This window comes from Scomber japonicus, chromosome 22, assembly GCF_027409825.1.
Source record: "Scomber japonicus isolate fScoJap1 chromosome 22, fScoJap1.pri, whole genome shotgun sequence".
Lineage (NCBI taxonomy): Eukaryota > Metazoa > Chordata > Actinopteri > Scombriformes > Scombridae > Scomber > Scomber japonicus.
Genome location: NC_070599.1, coordinates 15,158,439 through 15,177,741, shown reverse-complemented (window position 1 = coordinate 15,177,741; position 19,303 = coordinate 15,158,439). Strand labels below are relative to the sequence as shown.

At 39.7% G+C, this 19,303-nt stretch overlaps 1 protein-coding gene across 1 annotated transcript in view; it reads right to left on the bottom strand.

The window, feature by feature from the left end:
* The window catches only part of arap2 (ArfGAP with RhoGAP domain, ankyrin repeat and PH domain 2), a 133,920-nt gene that overhangs the window by 17,082 nt on the left and 97,535 nt on the right, over window positions 1-19,303 (bottom strand). Inside the window, exons 17-24 of the mRNA XM_053342881.1 lie at window positions 17,739-17,841; window positions 16,821-17,019; window positions 11,324-11,387; window positions 10,640-10,803; window positions 9,673-9,885; window positions 9,339-9,444; window positions 6,173-6,320; window positions 4,201-4,278 (exon numbers count right to left, since the gene is read on the bottom strand). Of these exons, the coding sequence (XP_053198856.1) occupies window positions 4,201-4,278; window positions 6,173-6,320; window positions 9,339-9,444; window positions 9,673-9,885; window positions 10,640-10,803; window positions 11,324-11,387; window positions 16,821-17,019; window positions 17,739-17,841 (1,075 nt within the window). The remainder of the gene's footprint in view (window positions 1-4,200; window positions 4,279-6,172; window positions 6,321-9,338; window positions 9,445-9,672; window positions 9,886-10,639; window positions 10,804-11,323; window positions 11,388-16,820; window positions 17,020-17,738; window positions 17,842-19,303) is intronic.

Here is a 19,303-nt window from a genome sequence, read left to right as displayed (position 1 = left end):
GGGGCCATGTTGGTTTGCTCAGTACACTTTTCCTCCATACTTTTCATTGTTATGTGATGGGAGGACGACTGCAGGCATACTTTACAAACAGCATGTGTTGAGTGAAAAAGAAAGACAGGAAATAAAGATGTTGACCACTTGCAGTAGAAAAGCAACAAGGAAGTCTTAGGGCAAGGCACAGGTAGCCGTGTATCTGGAAAAATGGATACATTTTCATGCGTTTGTGCCTTTCATCCACACGAAAACTCAGTTTTAGGTCACTGAAAACGATTATTTCTGAAAACTCCAGCCAAAGTGGAGATTTTGCACGTTTACAGGGGAAAACAGTTTGTAGCGACTACTTTTCTGTAAGGCCGCTGAGAGACTTAGTAGGCTCTTATCTGTGACACGTCCACAAAATCATATTGAAGTGACGTTTTTAGTGCAGTTTATTTGAATGAAAAAATCAAAAAGGACTGACAAGCAGCTGTTCCACAAACATATAAAAACCCTGATGTGATCCGACTGTAAGAATAAAGTGATGAAAGACGATGGTGATGATGATGACGATGACGATGGTGACGGTCAACAGAAAATATCGGAGCTCTACTAACTCCCTTTGTCCGCCGCCACCCAGGTGAACAGGTAAAATAAGGAGAAACCACATCCATGTGTCAATCAATGCATGTGACGCAATACGTGCAGTTGAAGCACATATAAACATAATCAAAACATATTTTGGCTCCTACACAGTTCATCACAGTTTGTGACAGAAAATGCATTGATGTCAGGTATGCGACCTTTGTTTAGGCTTTATGCAGGTTTGTGTAGATGAAAACTTTACTGAAAACAATCTGGTGTGTACGATGTTATTAATGAAAACGGAAGGGAAATATTTGTTTTTATAAATACCCGGCTACGTGTGTACATGCCCTTAGGCACACCAAACACAACATTTTTTTTTTTTTTTGCTAGGCAACCACAGATTCATCTGTCCAAGCCTAAGCATTAAACTCACTCCATGCCTGCTGTTTTCTGATCCGGTCATGGAAACTGTTAAGGGTAAAGTCATATAGCTCTAGCCAGGTATCCAGCAACGGCCACTGCTGGCTAAATTTGTCTCACACCTGTCTGGTTATCTCCACTTGTTGTCATCACCACCACAGACAGGCTGTCTCTCATTCCATCCAAATGGACAACATGAAAAAAAATGCAAATAATGCCAGGTGCTCTTTGGCTCTGAGTTGATTTTTTTTCAATCTCACTGAAAACAATTACAAAAAGCCGCCCCTAGCTGCTAAAAAGTGCTTTGTTTGATTGAGGTTGATGGGGAGATTTTTCAGCAATGAGTAAAAAAAACAGTAAGGTTTTATTTGAAATGAAGACATTTTTAATCTTCACCAAAGTCATACTCTGCTCATACTTGCTCTGGCTGTAAATGGAAGTATTGATTTTAAAGTGCCACTTCTAACTTACAAGGCATAACATCGCCTTGCACCTACCGATTTACTCAGTCCCTGAGTCTAAATGGTAAATTGACTGAATTTATATGGTGTCTTTCTAGTCTTACGACCACTCAAAGCATTTTACAATACATACCAACATTCACCCATACACACACCTTAATACACTGATGGCACCCACAGCCATGCAAGGTGCCGACCGGGAGTTTTTTTCTTATGCTCATTCACACACACTCTCACACACACCAATGGCACAGCCTTCAGAGTTTAGTATCTTGCCCACGGACACTTCGACAGGCAGACTGAAGGAGCCGGGAATCAAACCGCCGATCTTCCGACTAGTGGACAACCCACTTCACCTCAGAGCCACAGTCTCCCCAATCAATGCTATCAACTTGCAGGATGCAGGCCTGCTGCTTATCATTCTGTGTCTTTAAAAGGAAACAGATCAGATCAAAATCTTCACCTGCAATGTCAAAAACACACATCTTTTCTTAGTATTCAAGTGTGCGCACAAGAGTTTTTATTCAGCAAAGCCCACATCCTATACCCCTTTAACTTTCCTCTTTGTTTGGTAAGGTTTATACCAGGGGTGTCAAACATGCGGCCCGTGGGCCAGAACCGGCCCGCCGAGGAGTGCCATCCGGCCCACTTTCCTTTCTGTGTTCTTTTCTTTCCTTCCTTCTGTCCTTCCTCCCTACCTTCCTTTTTTCCTTTATTCGTTCCTTTGCTCCTTCTGTCCTTCCTTCCTCCCTACCTTCCTTTTTTTCATTCCTTCCATCTGTCCTTCGTTCCTTTCTTCGTTCCTTTCTTCCTTCCATCTGTCCTCCCTCCCTTTCTTCCTTCTGTTCTTCCTTCCTTCCTTTCCTTTCTTCCTTCCTCTGTTTCTTCCATCTATCCTTACTTCCTTCTGTCTATCCTTCCTACCTTTCTTCCCTCTTTCCTTTTGTCTGTCTTTCCTTCCTTCCCTTTTTATTTCCTTCCTTCCTTCCCTCCATCTCTTTAATGATCCGGCCCACATGAGATCAAATTGGTCTGTATGTGACCCTTGAATGAAAATGAGTTTGACTCCCCTGGTTTATACTGTAGGGTGAATAGTTATCTTCAACTTTTTGTTTTTAACCAAACCAGTAGCATTTGTTAGTAAGTTGTTTGTGTTTAGTGCTAATTAGAAAATGTTAGCAGGCCAAAGCAGACAGAAGTTTAACTAATTTTGCCCAGTGACAGAAGTGACACTACTGCCAAGAGAAATAGCTTCAACATTCCTGAGTTTGAGGAGTAATTCATTTCTATGAGACAAAATGTGATGTGCCTCTTTTCCCTTCACCTGGATGTTTGGGCCACACTGTGCAGAATGATGTATGTGCAGAGTTTGACACTAGGAGGCTGTTTTCACATTCATCTCCTGAAGGGGGTAAAGTATCTCTGCACTGAAAATCAGAGTTTAAGCTGTTCACCTAAGAGTATGATATATGATGCAGAAACTTGAAACCTCCAGTACTCATACACTAAGAAATTGATTTTTGAGTTAAGTATAGGAGACGTCTTGTGTCTAGCAACTAATCTTTTGTAATTGGGAGTAAATGTCATTTGAAGAATTTTAATATAAAAACATGCTAGACAAATTATGGCATTTTATATTATACTTTATATAGTATAGAGGAATAAAAGGTTAATGATATACTGTAGCTTTTTACATGACAGCTTAATATAAACCTGAGCCATATACACTATGAATAAACTGTGCTTCTACAGTACAGTACAGTACATAACCATCTACTTTACAATCTGTGTAGACACATTTCTTCAGGTTGAGAGCTGTAACAAAGCAGCTGCATGAAAATAAATATATAAGAAATGTTTCAGGTTTTAACTTTTAACGTTTGACTTCCATTTCCAAATAAGTGATATAAAAGACTGGGTTCATTGTTCTGTAGCTCATGGTCTCCACAATGGAGCATTGAGTAAAATGTTAAACTATGAAAAAAAAAAGTAAGTTCCAAGTAAAAAAGAGATGATTAATGCAGCATTTAAATGTCTTTACGCATTTAAAAAACACTGCATAACTTTTCTAAATTTTAAATCATCCCTGAAATAAGCTTACCCATTATCTCAATGCAGAAATCTTATACATGCTGGCTTGTAATTACACTAAATTGACTGTCCTTAATGAAAAAAATAATAACTTTCATGTTTTTCTGACATATTTTTTCTGAGGTAACACCCTACAATTCAAGTCGATAACCAAAATGTTATCCCAATTTTCACCTCCGACAGCTTTATAATAGCACTAGCTTTCCACTGAGTAACCCACATGCCCCACAGTAGCGGACGTGTTCTGAAAACCTACGGAGAAGGTGGAAGGAAGGGGGGGAAAGAGCACAGAGAAGTGGGCATAAACAACTTATTTCAGATTTCAACAACAACAGCAGCATGCGATTACATTTTTTTTTCTTTTTTCACAGTTATCTGAACCAAATGTTTTTCTCTCGGCTGAGGTATCCAGGCATAAAGTACCTGCCGTAAAGGTTAACAGGAACAAAGCCCTTTTCCTCACCCGCCTGCTCCTGCCTCCTCCGCTTTCCCCTTATCCCCTTCCCCACCCTTATTTTCAGCTAGAAAAACAGGAAACCTGCTCAAATGAATCCCTGATTTGAGAGACCCTGACGCATGCGGGTAAAATCAATACACACACACGCAGACAAAGAAACATAACACCCGTTGGGGATTTCCATTTGGGTTCTGCAGCTTGACTTACTGTGGTGTCCTTTTTGTCGTTCCAGCGTGTGATGAAACTATTCTCTCTCTCCATCTGTTGCACCTGGTCTTCATTGACCTGTTGGAAATACACACACACACACACACACACACACACACAAACACACAAACACACCTCGGTTCATACTCACTTGTAGAGAAACTTTTCAACTGCACTACTTTGTGAAAAAAAACATGAGGTTGCTTCATTGAACCATTTTGAATAGATATTAATTTCAGCACTTAAATATAAATCATGGCTGACTAGATAAACCCCCCTCCCAAAAAAAAAGGTCATACGCAAAGTGTAGAACTGGGTCGTTCTGCTAACACTTCTAAAACTAATTTCCAAGAAGGAAGTTGGCTGTGAATGTTTGACACAGCTCAGCACCAAGTGAATACTCCTTTTCTTTCACAAAAGCTCTGGGTGGGAAATTACATTTTTTATTCCAACTTTTTTTTTTTTTTCCTTTTTTTTTTTTAAACAGCATTATCATTTTCAGAGAACAATTTGCTTTGTTAGAGTTATACGAATGGCAGAGAAGATTGCGGGGGGAAAAAGAAAAACTCACAAACGCACGCTCATCGTGTGTGTGTTTAGGCCTGATAATGGGCCCCGTCAACGCCATCCAGCACAGAACTGCCGCTTTAATTAGTGAGACGCCTCACTCGTTTTATGTCACAGCGTGTGTATTCACTGCTATTGGGCTCATGATTGGTTGAGCTTAATGGCTATTTGTCATGCGAATGATGGCGTCCCTAACCGATTTGGAGTTAATGCTCCTCCTTTAACGTCAGAACAAGAGGGATCCAGGCGTTCCGCTGGGAATTAAGCAGTCGCTCGGTGCTGCGTATCCCATAAGCCAGGCTGCTCTCCAAGGGTAACACTGATCCCACACCCCTGCTCATCCGCACATCAGCAAAGTCAAGCCTATTGTGGAGATTTGGCAACAACAGTTCTGCTTCACAGATGGCTGAAGTAACAGAGTGTGAATGAAGTCATGCCTGCAGCTTGGTTTAGATGTGGAATATGTGGATGTTTTTTTTTTTTAACGATCATTGATTATTGGTGAGAGTGATTCTTAATCCAGTACAGCTACAGTACATGAGCCACACCTGAGCTGTAGTTGCTATCTAACTAGGATACATGATAAACACATCTGACAGTGACAAAGTGGAGCAGAGTCACAGAGCTGTAAAATTAGTGGTGGTAAACACAGCTGGGAAAGAGTTTATAGAACAATATGTATATTTATCAATTATGGATGGTCATGGTGCAATATACATAATGTATACAATGCATAATTTATTAAGAAGCACACCATCGGTCACTTGTTTTCACTTTATTTAGTAATAAAATTTTGTTCAGCAAACCTTTACCAGTAAAATTCATTTGCAATTCAAAAAGTAAATCTTTTAAAAGTGCACCCGAGCAATTTTATACATACATCATTAAGAGTATTATTCAGCCTGCGAAAAAGTTGTTTGTCTTCTATTACTGCTCGGTCATTGGGGAAAAATATGATTTTTTTATTTTTTTTCATTGACGTTATATTTTTATGCCATCAAAATGGCTCCTCATATATGGGACAAAGTCATTAACCTGGCTTGTTTTTGGCTGAAGCGAAAGATGTCCATTGTTATTTTTTTGTTCTAGATGACCTGTTTTTAAATCTCTGGGTTTTCTAAGGATGTGTGCACAGTCCACATTTTTCTGGTTTGTCATGAGTGGTAAACATGTAGGATTTAATGTAGGCAGGTTGAATAAATGTCTATTCTATAGTCATATTTCTACTAATTATGTAAAGTGTCCATGTAATAAAAACCTAATGGAAGACCCTCATCATGTAACCATGTTGGGTTCAGCCCTTTGTGAACCTCCTCACTGTCTCTCAATGACATCCTCTCCATTATCAACGGATTCAAAAGTAAAAATAAATAAGCAAAAAAGAAAAAGAACATGTTTGACTCACACTGAATAGCGTAATGTAGTTGTTGATGAGGTCATGGACCACGCTAATTTCCTGTGGAGTTTGTCCTCCAGTCTGGAACAGGCAGGAGGAGAATACGGAGGCCAGTTTTTCACTCGGCATCTGGTTGAGGTGGGAACACTGCTGAATCCTGAATCATAGGGAGAAACATATTTAGAAATGTGCCTGCACACACTCACAGGCTCACACACACAACAGTTCTTACCATATAGTACATTAACACAAAATGATAATGTTTCATGTAAATTAACTTCTCTTACACATTCGGATCACAATGTACTTGATGGCTAGACACAGGCTGTCTGCAGAAATCAGAACAGCTCTTGAATGCTCACTCCCTCCTACATTCTGTGATTAATGGCTGCTGATGCCTGCTTGGCCTTTCCTTTGTTTTAGATTAGATTAGATTCAGCTTAATTGTCACACCTTCCAGCGGGTAGCCCTGTTGTAATGGAGATGCAAATCCCTGCCATGATGAAGAAAACGATTACATTTAAGCTCCAATAACAGATTTTCAAACCAATTAATAGCTATTAATCTCTTACATTCAAATACATCATCAATATGTCGAAGATAATCAGCTGACTTGTCAAACTCATTCACATCATAGCCCAAAAGAACACAGTTAAAACAGAGTGAGTGGTTAGAAGCTTCAATAGACTGATTTCTCTGACTTCCTGTATATTCTTTGAAGGGTCTTTACTGAAGCTTTCCGTCACTTCCTCCTCCTGCTGCCGCCTGATGCCGTTCACCTTCCAGGCTCAACTCAGCTCATCTCAAACAAACTTTTGTAATGGCTCCATGAACCAGAAAGAGTAGCGACCTCATGAGTGTCTACATTGAAACAGTTTAACCAGCACATATTTGGGATCATTTTGGCTCAAAAGTTTGAATTTCATCCATTTAATAATGACCTAAGCTTAAAATGCTAAGGTAAGCATTACTTGGCAGCAACAATCAGTTCTGCCACATAATGCATGCACCATTTAACTCTCAGTAATGACACTTCAAATCAAAGTTTGATAGGACATACTTTACTTGATCCACTTAGAGTGAATTTGACACCCCTGATTCATTTTTCAGCACTTAAAAACCTCATTTTAATATAACTGAAAATCCTATGTTTAAAAACACATTGACAAAGAACACTGAAGAGTCCCCTCTAAGAAATATTGAAAATTGAGGATTATTGTTATTGATTTCCTTAAACTGTGTGGTAGATAATTCTAAACTGTTTTGGTAGAGAGATAGAGACTGCCCCTGTACTGCTCACATGTGCCACCTGGTGGTTGTTGGTGCATACTGCAGCCACTCCTGGATAAATCACTGCGGTATTACCCGTAATCACGCCAATTGAAACGAGTGACATCTGTATCTCACTTCTCTCTCAGTCTCGAATGCCAACACATACTTTACACGCAGACACAAAAACACACACATACACTCACACACAGAAATGTTGGGCCTCAGTCCAAAATTCAGCAAAGGGCCAATTAAGTCTTCTCCAAACAATCTACATCATTAACATAATGCAGCTAAATCACAACTATCCACTACAGGTTTCTGAGGGAATGTTGTGTAATGTGAGCATCAGTGAATGAGACATCCAGACAGCAAAGTGTATCTTAATGCAACTAGAGTGGGGAGAACAAACAGGTTTGCAGTGTGAGGTAGCTGCAGGGCAGGAACCACGCTGTGAAGCTAGCTTAGTCTCTTTGGCTCTGCACCTTGGTTATACAACGTGTACATGTGTATGTGTGTGTGTGTATTCCCACATCATGTAGAACAGTGTGTTAGTGTTTCATTTACTATCAGGCAAGTGTTCACAAAACATCCTAAGGCTAAAAAGCTTCTAACTGGTCAACTCCTAAATACAAGGGCCCTACTATAACTTAAGGACTCCCACATTTCTGATCTAAGTGTAATTCAAAAATTCAAAATGCTTAGTGCTCAAAGCAGCTCCTAAGTCTAAGAGAAGTCAATCCAGAGTACTCCTAAGACACCCAGACCAGCTCATGATCTGTCAGATTCTGCAGGTAATGAGCCTCTTTGCATCAGTATGATGATATGAATAATACAACAATGATGAACATTTAAAAGCACATTTTGATGGCAGGTGAGTTAATAAGCTCACCAACAACAACACAAATGACAGCTTGAACAACTCTCCAATACATGGGACACTGGACTAGAAAAAATACACTTTGCAGTACCCATGACCTTGAAATATCTCTGCTTTTTGTGATAATTAATACTGAAAGGAAAACTGTGCTCTTCTATAACTATACCTATACCAGAATCATCAATCATGAAAGTGCTTGTGTTTAATATCAGTTTTAATTTTATTTAGTATTTTCTTTCATTTATAATTCAATTGAATATATTTTATTAATTAAAAAGAAAAAGATTTTGCTGAATATTATTTTATCAAATTAAATCCAGTCTAGTTCCTTTTCACGCTTTTATGCATTGATGAATATTTTATTTCACATTCACTACCACAGGCTGGTCTACTGTCAGCCAATAGCTGGAGACATTCAGACAAATGATGTCATGCATAGCAATGGCGTCAATCCCACTTCCTCTCTTAACACAGGACTTCTCTCAGTCCCCTCAGTAAGAAGTTGAGCTCAGCTGCTTTGTGATGAGCTCTTAAGACAGCTTGTGCCTTGTAATGAACACATTTATGAAGCATAAAAAATAGCAGCACAGAAACATGTGTTGTGGACATCAGCTGTGTGTGCGCTAATTGCCAGTTAGTTTTAATAATGAGCTACTCGGTCTGTCTTACTTGGAAAATGCCAACAAACAGGTACAACCAGCATGAGATTGATTCACCATTTTCAGCCCAAGGACACTGTTCCTTAAGTGGCCACGACAGCCTTTTACTCCCAGCTTGTAATCTGAAAGATCCACTCCACAGTATGTCTAACTAAATCTGAAATAGGATGTCCGACATTCCACATTTAACAATGAGTGCTGTTTTGTTATCATCATTGTCCTGTTTTGATACTTTTTAGTGGTTTTGACCAATTTTTCATTTGGGATAATAAAGTTTACCTCGACATTGACCTTGACTAGTACAAGCTGTATGTGCTCTAAGTGCACAAGTGTGTTTGTGTGTGTGTGTGTGTGTGTGTGTGTGTACCTGTAAAGATGCTGGAGCAAAGCATCGAGGGTTGATCGGTTTATCCTGGGCAAACTCTCGATGAAAGCAGAATACTTTTTCACTCTCTGCTTCTCTTCCCTCTCATCTACAAAACCGCACAGATGAGAGAAATGCTTTCAAATAATTATAATAATAAAGATAAAAAGTATAAATTAGAGCAATAGCATGACACATAAATGAGATAAAGGTAATGCTATACTTTCTTGTAATAGTTCTTCTAATATATATCCCACTGTTCAACTTCAGCATATTTTTGTTCATCATGCCACTCCAACAGACTTCCCCATCTCCACCCTCCAGACCCCTCACGTACCCAGAGCTGACACCCAGTACGGATAGAGCTCCTTGGTCAGCAGTGCATCTTCTGCTTGGGATAAAAAGCTCTTCAGGGTGCCTGTGACATCCTCCAAATGGTGCTCCTTCTCTCTCAGCTTGACGTTACGAGCATCGCGAGTGAACTCCTCCAGAAGGAGAGCCACTCGGCCAGAGTCTCCCACCCTCTGGTAGACCCCCTCTTGGCACAAGCCTGGGTGCAAAGACAGAAGGAAGGAATGATAGAGAGATGAATAAATAAAGGGAAAAGACTTTTACCAAGATTGAAGACATTGAAATAGTTCAGTTCATTATTTTTTTTCCTTTTGTTGAATAGTCACGGTCTGATGATGAATAGCCTCTGAGGCGCAGTGTCTGCAACTGCAAATTGCAGAAAATAGATTTCTATATAACTCGATACAATTATAGGGCAATAACTAACCTCGTGGACACTTTTAGTTGTGGGATTTAACAACATTATATAAGCACATTTGAATCTAAATTGCAGGTAGAACAAATTTGTCGGTGCAAGGTATATTAACCTTCTATACACTTTACAGTTCCAGTCAGAGTTAACTTTCATGCCAGTCCCTCATTACATTGCATACTAATAATAATGATACTGGAGAAGTTCCCATTTACATTTCTGAGGCAAAAGGCCTTTTTTAATATAGATTTTGAGTGTGTGTGTGTTTGAGTGTGTATGTTTTACAAATAACTTTGGACAGAGGAATCCCGCAGTGCAGAGAAAAATTGGACAGCATTTGTTACAGCTCTAAAAATATGGTGAAAACAGAGATATTATAATGTCACAGCATCATGCTCAACAACATTAGAACACATGAAATTCTGATCACGGCTCAGCATGCCGCATGAATCAGCTCCTCAAGGGGAAATCATAATAATAGTCATGCAGAACTTTTGTTTTTTTTTAAACTTTTCTCTCCCATAAATGCAATGCGACTCACCGTACTGAGTGACAAAAGCGATGCAGCTGTCGACTATGATAGGCACACCGTTTTTCGTCAGCTGCTGGTTGCCGAGCGCCCTTCCGTCTGTGCCTGCGGCCAGCGTGATGGCGGAGTGCCACAGCGCAAAGTCCATCTTGTTGAAGCCGTGGATGTAAACTGTTCTATTAAGAAGAGGAAAAAAAAGGTAATTATTAACGAAGCACGCTTTGATATAATCTCCAGTAACGATATTCATATATTTCAAGACCCGAAGTTGTTCACAGTATTTGGAAAAGCACGGCTAAGTCATTAAATAAACAACCAACAAGATTAAAAGGAATCCAAAAGCGCTTCTACAGAACATACATCTATAAACAACCACCGTTTTCCCGCGAGGTTTGATCAAAAACACACAAACGAAGAGCAATTAACGTAGTAAGCACAAAGTCTTGTTGCATTACTCTAAAAGGAAGCTTGAAACTGTGGGCTTTTGTGAGGTGCCATCTCGTCTCTCCTCTCTAACACAAGCAGGCAGTCTAGCGAGGCCTTAATTATCTCGGATGGTTATGGAAGGTAAAGTGCACTTGGACAAACAAGACAAAAAAGGAGAACCAAAGCTAACAATGCTGCATAATGCATAGTGTTGCTGTATCGCAAATAAGCTAACCAATTAGCAAACCTTTCTCACAAAGACTGACATACCTTCCACCCTCCACCATCAGAAGAACTTGGATCTTCTCCTCGCCCTCAGTATGTGTGGAGACAGCTGGAGGGGGGAAAAAAGGGCAATAAGTTATATAAAATGCAGCCTTCCAAACTGTTTACATTCAAAGAGCAATACGTTTAGCGCTAATGCAATATAATATGTTGGGAACGGTTTATATTTGGCATTTGCAGTTGTTCAATCGCTGTCAAAAAGCACGAGCACTTAGAAGCTTTTGCCATGAAGTGTGGATGTCTGTGCATTCATTACCTGTCACTGAAAGGTCTCAGTTCTTCTTAAGTATTCATTTTCTATACAGGGCGATCACGGCAAATAATACATTTTTACAATACGTCTAGACATATCTGAGTAGTCTTTTCAAAATGTACAGACATACAATAGGAAGAAAAAGTGAGGCCACCGTGCAACAACAGTAAAATGCCAAATGCTTCCCATCGGAGTTAACAGCATTTTCTTGTTCAAATGAGAAACATGGATTCAGTTTTTGTGTCACTGGCTTACAAAGGAGAGAGAAGTGGGGCGTAAACACAGGTATCAATGGTCATCAAGGTTTACACACGGCTGGTTTAAATGCAACCAAAATAAAAGTGAGTTTGTATTTCACACATGGTGCTGGTAGTCTTCATCTTATACAATCAGACTTTTTGAAATAGAAGTGCAAAGATTCAGAGAAACTGGGCTAAGGAAAAAAAAAGCTCTGCAGTAATCTCTTCTGTGGGTTCAAATGACCAAATTGGATCGTGACATCACAGAAAACAGAAAAAAGTATGAAAAAAAATGTAAAAAGACCCTGCAGCTGCAAATATCACAGCAACATCTGGCACTTTTATTGTCATCAAGTTTCTTTTGGTTGTGCTTAAATAATGGATATATACTGTAGAAGAAGGAAAACAGAGAAGAAGCGTGACTTCATTTACACAAACAGCTGATTTTAGGAGCGAGCTAACTAGCTACCCCTCACTACTACAGTACCGCTCATTTAACTCTCAGAAGAGAACAAATCAGCAGAATTCTCAAAACTATGGAACTCAGATCATTTGAGTAATGCAGAGGTGTCAAACTCATTTTCATTCAAAGGCCACATACAGCGCAATTTGATCTGATGTGGGCTGGACCACTAAAAAGATGGAAGAAAGGAGGGAAGAAAAAAAAGGAAGGAAGGAAGGAACGAACGAAAAGGAGACAGGAAAGAAAGATGGAAGGAAGGAGGGAAGAAAAAAAGGAAGGAAGGAATGAAAAGGAGACAGGAAAGAAAGATGGAAGGAAGGAGGGAAGGAAGAAAGATATGATGGATGGACAGAATGAAGGAAGGAAGGGTTAGAAATGGATGGCAGGAAGGATAAAAGGTACAAAAAGAAGACAGGAAGAAAAGAAAGGGAGGAAGGAAATATCGAAGGAAGGACAGATGAAAGGACAGAGGGAAGGAAGGAGGGATGAAAGGAAGGAAGGAAGGAAGAAAGGAAAAAAGGAAGGAAGGAAGGAGGGATGAAAGAAAGGAAGGAAGGAAGGAAGGAAGGAAAGTGGGCCAGATTGGACCCCTCGGCAGGCCGGTTCTGGCCCACGGGCCGCATGTTCGACATCCCTGGAGTAATGTTAAGAAATAGTGTCTGTGGAAGATATTTTCTATTTACTGAATTGATATGTCGTAATCATCACAAAAGAACAACTCTTTCCTCTTGCAAATACCACAATCTCTGTATCTGCTTCATGTAATTAAAATTGATTTTGTGTGTGGAAGAAGCCTGGTAAAACTATCGAAATATTACACGTTCTTTTTTAGTCCAACAAAATCTCCTTTGTTCGACTCCTAACAGGAGATTGTCTCCTTTGTATGAGCTTTTGTATGTTGAGCTAAACAGCTAAAACAATTAATCCCCCAAAAGTCTCTCTTAACAACATAATCTTTTTTTTTTTTTCCTTTCTTAAGCTTTTGATTTTCTTTGGCAGATTTTCAAGGGCGCAATATTTCATTCTGATCCAAACTACAAGAAAAGAAAGAAAGAAGGAGAACTTTAGAGATTGATATTGACTTGAGAGAGGTTTGTTAACAGTGTTATCAGGTAAAATGCAAAAGCACTTATCATCACAGCAATCCTCTTTTATCCTTCTCGCAGCTCAGTAGGAAATTTTTTATTACTTAATATGTTTGTGTGATAAGGAACTAAGTCTGCGGCCTTGTTTCCTCTATAATTTGTACTGGGCATCCTGTACAAAGAGATTTCCGTGCTGTTTCTTCCTTTGAAAATCATTGCCAGTGCATATTTTCAGTGGGGAACATTAAGGGGGATTATTACAAAAGGATTTGCAGCCATTTTTAGGTGCTAAACAGACAAATTGTTTTTTTTCTTCTTACTGTATTGCTGGTGTAAATGAATGTTGCATCACTGAAGATTGTGTGTTTTGTCTTCAGCAGTGTGCATTTTAATGCGGTTCTTTAGAGGTCTAACATATGGCCGCCACACCTGATTACCACATACGCACACTGGCCACTACAGCAGAGTTAACTGTGTCTGAAACTTAACATCTGGGAATAAAAATGAGTGAAGGAGCTTGTTAAGTAGGCCCTGGTATTTTCTGTTTACCGCAATGTCTTTTCACATAAGGCCAACTCTAGCTGGAGTCCAACTGTCAAATAAAGATAAAAATACCCCAACAATACCCCCCAGTTTGTAACATTCAGACTAGTACTGCAACACTTGATTGGTTTTATTAACTTAAAGGTACTTGAAATGTTTACTGTGTGGCTGTAGACTTTTGCAGTACTGAAGGAAGGATAATCTTTGTACCATATTTTCCGTGCTATAAGGCGCACCTAAAAGCCTTCAATTTTCTCAAAAACTGACAGTGCGCCTTACAATCCGGTGCGCATTGCATATGGTTATTACGGTAATACGGCTTCTCTACCCTCTCCGCTGCCCTCTCCTCTGGCTTCTCTGCCCTCTCCGCCGGCCTCTCTGCCTCCTCCGCTGGCCTCTCTGTCTTTTCTTTGCTCAGTATTAACCAACGTTTCATTTTGAACAATCAGCAAAAAATCATCAATGAGCTAGTTCAGAGAAAATCTACTGGTCCGCTTTGTGATGTTAATAGCTAATAGCTTCTATTCTGTGCGCCTTATAATGCGGTGCGCCCTATATATTAAAAAAATTATAAAATAGGCCATTCGTTGAAGGTGCGCCTTATAATTCAGTGCGCCTTATAGTGCGGAAAATACGGTATATACTTTTTGAGAAACAGGTGTGGTTACTTAGTTTACTTTAAGTAACTTCCAGATGAAAATGAATCATCAGCTTGCTATGATTGCAGTATTGTAAAAAAAAAAAAAATGAACAGAAAAAAAATCTCATTCTGCCTTTAAATGAACCTCAGTGTAGACACTGAAGTTTGACTTCATTTGACTACTAAATATGCTGGACTGCAGTCTTGTGCTGATGCCTATCTTAATTTTTAGATGATTGAGCAGAGCAATGGGATTAACATTTTTTCTCTATTTATCTACTGCCTTAAGAGAAATCTGCTGAGAAAATTGCAGTGAATGAGTTCATAGTTAATGTGCTTATCTTGTTTGAAAACCTTTCATTTCAGAAAGTTCTGGGTGGGAAGGCTGATTTGTGAAATGTGACAGGTTAATGATTATCCAACTGTATCTGACATTTTCCCCTCATTTTACTTGGGCGCTAGTTATTTGTGAGGCAGACGTCTTGACACAAGACATCACAAAAAGATCAATCCTCTCTCAACTACACAGCTGAGCCCCCAGGAAGCCATTTTGAAAGGGAGTGCACTCCCGTTCTTCAGGGGTATGAGTTTTTCCTCTTTATTATATTTATTTATTTATATAGCACTTTATAATAAAAAAAAACAAAGTTACAAAGTGCCAGGAGAAATGAATACGGAAAAATGATAAAAATCAAAAAAAAAAAAAGTTTGAACACTAAGCTTAAGACAGTAAAACATAATCCAAATATAGAACAAATAACAGGAAAAGCAAAAGATAAGCCTTCATCTTACAATAAGAAAACCTTTCAGTAAGTTTTGAGAAGTGATTTAGAAAATAACTCGGCCAGCTTGAGGTTAAAAAAAAAAAAAAAAAAAAAAAAGTAACAAACTGCTTGCAATGTGCTCCTGATGCAGTTTGAAGTGCAGCATATTTGAAGCATGTAGCAAATTTTAATTGAAAAGTGTATTTATTTAATCCCTCGCTGCTACACAGGGGCACCTTTCATGTGGCGGTGTCACTGTAGAGAAAATAACAGTTAATCCCATGTCACAGACTGTGATTCCTAAAGGGATCCATTCACTGCTCCAGAACCTACCATCCCCCCCGACAAAACACAGTCCCTTCTGGCGCTGACGGCTCCCCAGCTGTGACAAATATGGTTGGAGAAAGCCGGGGAATAAAAAATGAACACCAGCCGCTGTTCTTTATCCCGCCCCAGGTGAGAAGATGGGGCGGCACTTTGCGCGATTTGATCCACGTCGGGCTGTAAATGGATTAAAAAGATCCATTGATTTTACCCTCCTTCTGTTCGCACATCACACTGGCGCAATCGATTGAAATATTCCAAATTCTTTATCATCTGCCGAGTGTGTGTGTGAACTTCTGAGCCTTCAGCCTGTACTGCCAGCTTCCCTGCACAGACTGTCCTATAAAAATAACTGCTTCATGTTAGTGGGCAGTGGATATATACTGTAGTATCATCATACTGTGAATACTTCAGATTTTTGTAATGATGAAAGCAAACAACTGTCACATGATAATTTCAATTTCATACTGGATTTTGTGTTGAATTTGAGCCATATTTTAATTGATGTTTCCTTGAAGATGAGTAACAATGATCTTTATTGACCTCATATTAGTAGAACATCTTCTCGCATTCTGGCTTGTGGCGCCTTGTCACGCTCCTGCAGGCTTGTCAAAGCGTGGTCTAATGAACGAGAAAGCTACAGTAGCCAATTAGAGCGGAGAGCCAACAGGGGTGTGTAATGGTGTGAAAAGCTGAAAATGTCTTCTGACACTGGCCACTGTGTAGTTATAAAAAAAAATCTGATTTATTGCCTATTCAAAACTCCACTTAAGCTATTTAGCAAGAGACTGATAGCTGAAAAAAAAGTTGAGTCTGAGAAAGCTATGCTGATGATGTTGTCTGGGTATAACTGACATTTTTTTTACAAACTTGGGAACAAGGAGTTTGGAAGATTTATGCAAGGCAGAGAGGGTCATATTAAACAAAATTACTAATTGCATGATGGGAAATGTAGTGTTTCTAGAGCATACACCACTAACAATCTTACTCCCTGCACTAAAAGTCACAGATGGAGTTTATAACCTGTTATCAAGATTAGGAGGAGATAATATGTAACCAAGCTTCCGGAAACATCTATTTAAAACTTTGCTGTCCCATTCTTGGTCTTACTAGGCACTTTTAAATAGCCATAAATAAATAAATACATAATACATATAAGCAGCAAGCTTACTGAGCTCATGCAGTTGTTTGAGTTGAAGAACTTCCTCTTCTCCTGCCTCTTCTCCTGGGCTGAAGTGTAGAGCAGAGCCTTCCAGAGCGAACCAGCCCAGTCTCCAGTGGTACAGGTCGTGGCCTTCTTTGTAGTGGAGTCTGCCAATCAGCTCGCTGTCTCTCTGCACCAATCCCTCCACTTTAGATGGGACGAAGCACTGTGAGTCAGGCACATAAACAAAAAAACAAAAAAACAAAAAAAAAAAGAGTTAAGATTAAAACTTTCGCAACTAACTGTGAAACTTTTTACCGTGGATCGTCACCTCAAAACCAACTAAAAACACAGAACAGGTACTGATTTCTTCTTGAAAGGAGAAACCTTTGCTCAATTTCTGGTCTCTGGCTGAATTATTTTCCAAGTACATTTCCCTCCCTCCTGCTCTGCTCTGGCTGGCCATTGATCTGTGATTCAAATTGAAATACGGAGGTGTGAAAAGCCTATGGTACAGATGGAGAGACATATGGGCTAATGCGGCTATACCTCCCACTATCTCTGACTGGGTCGACTGGGATTAAAGAGATAAAAAAAGGGAATAGGCGACATATTTATGTAAGGTGTTATTACAAGATCCTGTCAGCATGTGGAGGAAGAGATAGCAAGACCACTTGTCTTACTGAAAGAAGCACAGGCTGCACAGGTCTCACTGAGAACAATGTGAGCCACTGTGTGTGTGTCTGTGTGTGTGTGTGTGTGTGTGTTTTGCAAAGTAGCATAACGAATGAAAAAGTACAATATAGATCTGCTGCAGTTCCAAGGCACGCATTCACACAAGTTCCTTCTTTGTAACTTTAAGTGAAAGACAAACTTATAAAAAAGGGAGGCAATGGAAATAAATGTGTGTTTTTGTGTGTGTGCACTGTATGCAAAGTGTGTCACCTTTGTTAGAGCATGGATCCAGTCGTGCTGCGTTTCCTGCGTTTCAGCTCCGACAATCAGTACTCGCTCTGTCTGCAGGTAGAGCTCCACTGTAAACACAGCCCTGCCAGAGACACACAGCTTACTGTTAAATATCTGGTATGTTGTTGGGGGGGGGGGCTCCTCACAGGCATACACACACATAAAGAAAACTGGCAAAATGATGTACAAACTATGTATACATTCAATTAAAAACATACTCTCGGGTTGAGCATAGCTCAGCGGGTAGCGCACCCACCCCATGTATTGAGGCTACAGTCCTCGCTGTAGGTGACCCCGGTTCGAACCCCGCACCGAGTCTTATCCTGCATGTCATTCCCCTCTCTCTGCCTCCTGTTTCCTGTCTATCTCTACTAGCCTGTCCATTAAAGGCAAAAGCCCAAAACATATACTTAAAAAAAAACATTCTCTCAAGCTCTCAATGACCTCCCATTCACAATGGTGGCCTGCAAGTAACCAACCAAATAAGCCATACAACAAAAAGTGTCAAAAGTGTCAAATCAACAATCCTATACCAAACATAGATATAACACAATACAAAAGAATTACACAATACAAAAAACATGAGACAAGAAAAAGAAAGTAAAATAAGTACATGCACAGGGAGAAAGCAGTCACACTTAAGAAGAACAAGGGCATTCAGTACATAAAACATTCAAGAAAATATTTTCTAAGGATAAAAATGTGTCCTGATGCTTATTTCATCTATGAGGAGCATAATAAGCAAAAGCAGTTCTTCCCATATCTGTGTTAATATATGGGATATCCAAGGTGATGCACTCCTGTGAATGAGTACAGTATCCCATATATATTTCTAAGTCTTAAAAGTGATGATACATAAAATAGTGGCTTATTTAGGATGGCTTGATAAATAATAACAGGAGTGTTGTTCCCATCAAGTGATAAGTGATGTCCACCCTGGCTTCTCATACAGGATACAATGATGGGTTTTAAAACTGTCACCTGTAATAAATCTCAGAGAACTGAGATACGCAGCATTAAGGGGGCAGCTGAATGCACGTAAATCACATCTGCATAGTCACCCACATAAAAATGTTGCCTTCACAATCTGTAATCTACTGCTTAAAAGAGAGGCACTCCTTACTTCTAAAAAAGAAAGCTAATTTAAATTTTTAGCATTTAGTTAGTTCCTCAACATAAGTTTTCAAAAGGGTTAGGTGTAAGGGTTCGGGGTAGGGTTATATTTTTAAGATCATTTTTTTCATCTACCCAGATATCAAGGTGTTTAACCCTCCTGTCGTCCTCCCGGGTCAAATTGACCCCATCTCTTTTGACTGTTCTTCCTTGCTTCCTTCCCTCCTTCCTCCTTTCCTCTCTCCTTACTCCTTTCCTTCCATCCTTCCTTCCTCCTTTCCTTCCACCCTTCTCTCCTAAATTCCTTCCTCTTTTCGTCCTTACTCCTTTCCTTCCTTCCTTCCTTCCTTCCTTCCTTCCTCCCTCCCTTCCTTCCTTCCTTCCTCCTTTCCTTCCTTCCTCCTGTCTTCCTTCCTCCTGTCTTCCTTCCT